At 36.7% G+C, this 6,299-nt stretch overlaps 1 protein-coding gene and 1 pseudogene across 1 annotated transcript; both read left to right on the plus strand.

Annotated features, from left to right (window-relative positions):
- Positions 1–459: 459 nt before the first annotated feature.
- On the plus strand, positions 460–1,404 carry LOC124233436 (olfactory receptor 502-like). Its single transcript, XM_046650540.1, has one exon. It carries the CDS (start codon positions 460–462, stop codon positions 1,402–1,404), a length of 945 nt encoding a protein of 314 aa, XP_046506496.1.
- Positions 1,405–3,029: 1,625 nt separating this feature from the next.
- LOC124233434 (olfactory receptor 5P3-like) lies at positions 3,030–3,741 on the plus strand (annotated as a pseudogene).
- Positions 3,742–6,299: the final 2,558 nt, after the last annotated feature.

A 6,299-nucleotide genomic window follows, 5' to 3' on the forward strand; every position in this document is an offset into this window, starting at 1 on the left:
AAACTCTTCAGCCTGTGCCCATACAATTTAGTAAGAATTCAATAACTCTTGGTTATTACTCAAATCTCCATTGAATAATTCTATATTTATACACTTTTATCATTTTTAATCCATCAATCAGTTTTGTTATTCTCATAATGCTTATGGTTTTCATCTTTAGCTTTAAAGCCAATTTAAGTCCATTTTTAGATGTATAATATAAAGAAAAATAAATATACATTATTTAAAGTAGATTTTCTCATGTTTCTGCTGAAAACAACTTTTAAAATATAGAAGATTCATTACACATGAATATGTAAACTCTGGACTCTGAAGTGAAAAAAGATCCAAACTTAGCTTGAACAATTTATTTTTTTAATAACCTCTATGTGTATCAATGAAAATGAAATCACCACATTTACAACTTCTTTAATGTAATGTCTCATCACAGGTTTGTTTTGATAGAAGCTGTGTTGTGACATGGACGCCCTGGGAGATGGAAACCACACTCAAGTGACAGGGTTCATTTTATTGGGCTTAACTGACGACCCACTCCTTCAAATCATCCTCTTCATGACCATCTTGTTTATGTACCTGGTGACCATAACTGGCAATCTCAGCACAATCATTCTTATTAGAATCTCTTCTCAGCTCCGTCATCCTATGTATTTTTTTCTGAGCCACTTGGCTTTTGCTGACACGGGCTTATCATCATCTGTCACACCCAATATACTTGTAAACTTCCTGGTGGAGAGAAACACCATCTCCTATTTTGGATGTGGCATCCAGCTTGGTTCTGTTGCTTTTTTTGGAACAGTTGAATGCTTCCTTCTGGCTGCTATGGCATATGATCGCTTTATGGCAATCTGCAGCCCATTGATTTATCCCACTAAAATGTCCACAGAAGTTTGCGTTAAATTGCTCAAAGTGGCTTATGGAGGTGGTTTTCTCAATGCTTGCACCGTTACTATATCCTTCTTTACTTTCTTCTTCTGTGGACCAAATCAAGTTAATCATTTTTTCTGTGATTTTGCTCCTTTAGTTGAACTGTCCTGTTCTGATGTCAGTATCTCTGCAGTTGTTCCCTCATTTGTTGCTGGCTCTGTCATTGTGGTCACAGTGTTTGTCATAGCCGTCTCCTACATCTGCATCCTCATCACCATCCTGAAGATGCGCTCCACTGAGGGGCACCACAAGGCCTTCTCCACCTGTGCCTCACACCTCACAACAGTCACTCTGTACTTTGCGACCATCACATTCGTTTATGCCACACCCAAGTCCTGCTACTCAACTGACCAGAACAAGGTGGTGTCCGTGTTCTACATGGTAGTGATCCCCATGTTGAACCCCCTCATCTACAGTGTCAGGAACAATGAGATTAAGGGGGCTCTGAAGAGACAGCTTGCTAGAAATATATTTTCTTAGTGAAGCCTAGTTTTTGGTAGGATTTGATATAATAATGTACCATAAATGTAATAATAAAAGGAAATTGAGTGTTTTGATCTAAATATTTCAGTCCATATGTCACTTGCCAGTGTGGAGCTTCTTGGTAAATGTAGGGGATGGATTTTCAGTGTCAAATGGTAAATTTCAGGGCCAGAGTTCATAACCTTCAGTAAAATTAAAATAAATTTATAATTAGTAACAAAATTTGATTAATAGGAAGAATTACTTAATCTGACAAAAATCCTTCCTAAAATTTTATTCATATCTTTTTCTTCAAGCCATTTAAAGTCAATATTTATTTTTTAAAGATGGCACATTTAAAATAAACTTTTTTTTCCTTCTGAGATTTCTTTTTTTAATTTTTAAAATTTACTTTTTATTGTGGTAACAGTGGTTTATAACATTACATAAATTTCAGGTGTACATCATTATCTTTCGATTTCTTTGTACATTACATCATTTTCACCATCCAAAGACTAATTACAATCCATTACCACACACATGTGCCTAATCACCCCTTTCGCCCTCCTCCCTCTGCCCTTCCCCTCTGGTAACCACCAATCCAATCTCTGTCTCCATGTGATTGTTTGTTGTTGTTTTTATCTTCTACTTATAAATGAGATCATAAGATATTTGACTTTCTCCCTTTGCTTTCTTTCACTTAGCATAATACACTCAAGGTCCATCCATGTTGTCAAAATGTCTGAATTTCATCATTTCTCATGGCTGAGTAGTAATCCATTGTGTACATGTACCACATCTTCTTTATCCATTCATCCCTTGATGGGCACCTCGTTTGTTTCCAAGTCTTGGCTATTGTGAATAATCCTGCAATGAACATAGGCGTGCATGTATCTTTACACACTTGTATTTTCATGTTCTTTGGATAAATATCCAGCTGTGGAACTGTTGCATTGTATGGTAGTTCTATTCTTAATTTTTTGAGGAATCTCCATACTGTTTTTCCATAGTGGCTGCACCAGCTTGCACTTCCACCAGCAGTGTTTGAGAGTTTCCTCATCTCCACATCCTTTCCAACACTTCTTGTTTCCTATCTTGTTAATTATAACCATTCTGACAGGAGTGAGGAGATATCTCATTGTAGTTTTGATTTACATTTTGCTGATAGTGATATTGAATGTGGCGACATATTGCTTCATCTTGCTTTTTATTTCATTCAGCTACTCTTATGTCTTTTAAGTGAGGGGAGTTTAATTCATTTTTATTTAAAGTAACTATTGATATGTAAAGACTTACTATTTCCATTTTGTTAATTGTTATCTGACTTATACTTTTGTCCATCTTTCCCTCTTTTGCAGACTTTCTTTGTAATTTGCTGATTTTTGTGCTGATATGCTATGATTCCATCCTCTTTTTCTTTTATATATCTTCTATAGGTGTTTCCTTTGTAGTTACCATGAGGTTTACATACAAAAATCTTATAGTTATAATAGTCTATTTTAAGCTCATACAAACTTAAACTGTATATTTTAACTTCTCCACACTTTATGTCATTGATGTTACTATTTTAATCTTTTTATATAGTGTAATCATTAGCATACCTTATTAGTTATAGTTATTTTTAATGCTTTTGTCTTACCTCATCAGTCACACCTGTCATGCTCATCGGCTTCCTCAGGGAAGGAACCTCTCTGCCTGTTGTTGATTGTATAGCTCAACTGTGTTCTGTAGTCACATTTGGGACAGCTGAGTACTTCCTGCTGCCTGTCATGCCCTATGACTGCTATGTGGCCAACTGCTTGCCGGTGGTCTACTCCACTCACATGTCCCCCAGAATCTGCATTCTCTTAGTGGGAATATCCTACCTGGGTGGATGCGTAAATGCTTGGACATTTACTAGCTGTTTATTGAGTCTGTCCTTCTGTGGACCAAATAAAGTCAATCACTTTTTCTGTGACTGTTCACCACTTTTGAAACTTTTTGTTCTCATGATTTTACTTCTGAAATAATTCCAGCCATCTTTTCTGGATCCATCATTGTGGTCACTGTGTTTATCATTGCTCTCTCTTATGTCTCCATACTTTTCTCAATCCTGAAGATGCACTCTACTGAGGGGCAGCACAAGCCTTCTCCACCTGTACCTCCCACCTCACAGTGGTCACTCTGTTCTATGGGACCATTACATTCATTTATGTAATGCCTAAGTCCAGCTACTCAACTGAACAAAACAAAGTGGTGTCTGTGTTCTACACAGTCATGATCCCCATGTTGAACCCTCTCATCTATAGTCTGAGGAATAAGGAGGTTAAAAAGACCATGGGAAAACTGATGACTGGAAGACGTCGGTGGTCCTGAACCAATCTGTTTTTAATAATAAACACTGTAATATGAGGAGCTATTCTGCAAATGAATGGGCAATGTACTAAGCAAATTTTCAGTTTATATTCATTGTATCCTAGACTCACATATAATTCTCAAGAAAATTTTCAGCCTTAAAAAATAAATATGGATTGACTAAGATAGGAACATCTATTTAAAAAAAAAAAAACAAATATATTCCTTATCCTTCCACCACTCACCATTCTTGCATTTATAAGTAAAAATCTTTTCAAATAAATTCTATGCTCTTTGAATTCAGTTTTTGTAATCAACAGCTGAAAGCATTTGAAACTCCTTGAATGGGTAATAAAGAGTAGTTTTGCTATCCAAGTTCTCACCAATTGAAAGAGATGATGTCTGTAGTCTACAGATGATGTAAAGATTTGAAACAGTGACACTGATGGTTGAAAAGCTTCTATTGTCCTGTGACTTGGACCTGATAAACAGGATGCCTCCCATGGTACCTACCCCTACATATGAGCCTGATCTTGTCAACTCAGAAGATACCTGAAAACCACCCCTAGCCAGTAGCTCTTCCCTTTCAGGAATCTATTCCATTAAATATCTTAAAGAATCCACAAATGACAGCCTACTGGGAGCTAATTGGCAAGAACTGGCTTCCGTAGTTGTGAAGAAGTAAGGATTTTTTTGTGTGTGTGAGGAAGATTGGCCCTGAGCTAACATCTGTTGCCAGTCTTCCTCTTTTTGCTTGAGGAAGCTTATTGCTGAGCTAACACTTGCATCAGTCTTCTTCTACTTTATGTGGGATGCCACCACAGTTTAGCTTGATGAGTGGTGCTAGGTCTGCTCCTGGGATCTGAAACCATGAACACCGGGCCACCAAAGTGGATCATACAAACCCAACCACTATGCCACTGGGCCGGCCCCAGAAGTAAGAATTTTTTAAATTAGGGTATTTCAATCTTGGGAATGTATGTAGCACACTCGTGAATGTCTGTTGAACCATTTTCCCCTTCTTCTATTTATATTGCCTCTGATACTGAAAATTCTCCAGATTAAGTCTTCTCTGGACGTCTCCTCACTAAAATTGATTTGGCTACCACCATTGCTGAGTGCCAATACGCCAATGAAATCTTTTGATTTGACCCTGGGACAGCACCACTCCCAAGGAGTCCAGCTGTTCACCTGGCAGCAGGTTGGTTATGTTTGACCCCTTCCATCTGGCCTGTTGAATGCTTGGTTATGGTGCCAGTTGACAGACAACACGTGCAAGTTTAGATTGCTGTCCTACAGAATGAGAAATATGCCTTAAAAATACGAGCCAGAACGTATGGCTCCAGGTTACAAAGGGGTTGAGGTAAGAATTGTCTTTCTCACTATTATGTTAAACAACATACTGGTTTAGTTTTCTATTGCTGCTGTTACCAATTACTACAAACTTAGTGGTTAAAAGCAATACAAATTTTTTTATCTTACAATTCTGGAAGTCAGAAGTCCAATATGTGTCTCACTGAGCTAAATTCAAGGGATGGGGCTTTGTTCTGTATGTTCTAACGGAAAATCCATTTCCCTGGATTTTCCAGCTTCCAGTGGCCACTCAGATTCTTTGGCTTGTGGCTTCCTTCCTCCATATTCAAAATTGGTGATATTACACCTCCCTGTATCTTCCTTTTCTAGTCACGGCTTCAACTGACACTCTTCAGATTCCCTCTTCTACTTTTAGGAATGTTTGTAATTATATTGGGCCTAACTAAATAAGCCAAGATGATCTCATTGTTTTAATGTCAGCTGAGTAGAAATCTTAATTTCATCTGCAATCTTAATCCCTCTTTGCCATGTAAACTAACATATTCTCATTTTCTGGGGTTAGGATATAGACACCTTTATGGCACCATAATTATGCCTACAACATCCACTGAAGAACATTTTCCTTCCATCAATTGCAGACAATAGCATATTTCCCTCTAAATACTTCTGCCAATCTACTGATAACTAGAGGCCAATACTTTTCACATTTTTCTCTATGTAAAACCTACTTAAAGTAATATGCTAATCTTATGTGTGCATTTATTAGGTACTGACAAATGAATACACCTTTGTAACTCAAGCACCCAGCATAATATAGAACATTGCTATCCCTTCATAAAGTTTCCCTATCACCCAGTCTTTTCCGACTTAGTTTGTATCCTACAGATGCACCTATTGTGCTGATTATTATTATTATTATTATTATTTTTACCATGGCTTAATTCTAGATTTCCATAGAAATGGAGTCAAATACTCTGCCTCTCTTCCGTAAGATTATTTTCAGGCAGCATAAGGTTTTTGAACTTTATCCACATTGTTTTGTGTATCAATAGTTTGTTGAAATGATAAACAAGCTCAATGACATTGCATAAGATTAACATATACAAATTGTATATCTATACACTAGCAGTGAACAATACAAAAAATAATTTAAGAAAATTCCATTAATAGAATCAAAATATAAAATATTTAGGATTAAATTTACCAAAAGTGGAGCAAAATGTATAGTTTTATAACTATAAAATATTGTTGAAAAAATGAAAGAA

The sequence above is a fragment of the Equus quagga genome, unplaced genomic scaffold, assembly GCF_021613505.1.
Source record: "Equus quagga isolate Etosha38 unplaced genomic scaffold, UCLA_HA_Equagga_1.0 202625_RagTag, whole genome shotgun sequence".
NCBI classification, from domain to species: Eukaryota; Metazoa; Chordata; class Mammalia; order Perissodactyla; family Equidae; genus Equus; species Equus quagga.

Bases quoted from the DNA above. Each gene is read 5' to 3' on its own strand.
- LOC124233436 (XM_046650540.1), top strand. From the start codon at position 460: ATGGACGCCCTGGGAGATGGAAACCACACTCAAGTGACAGGGTTCATT.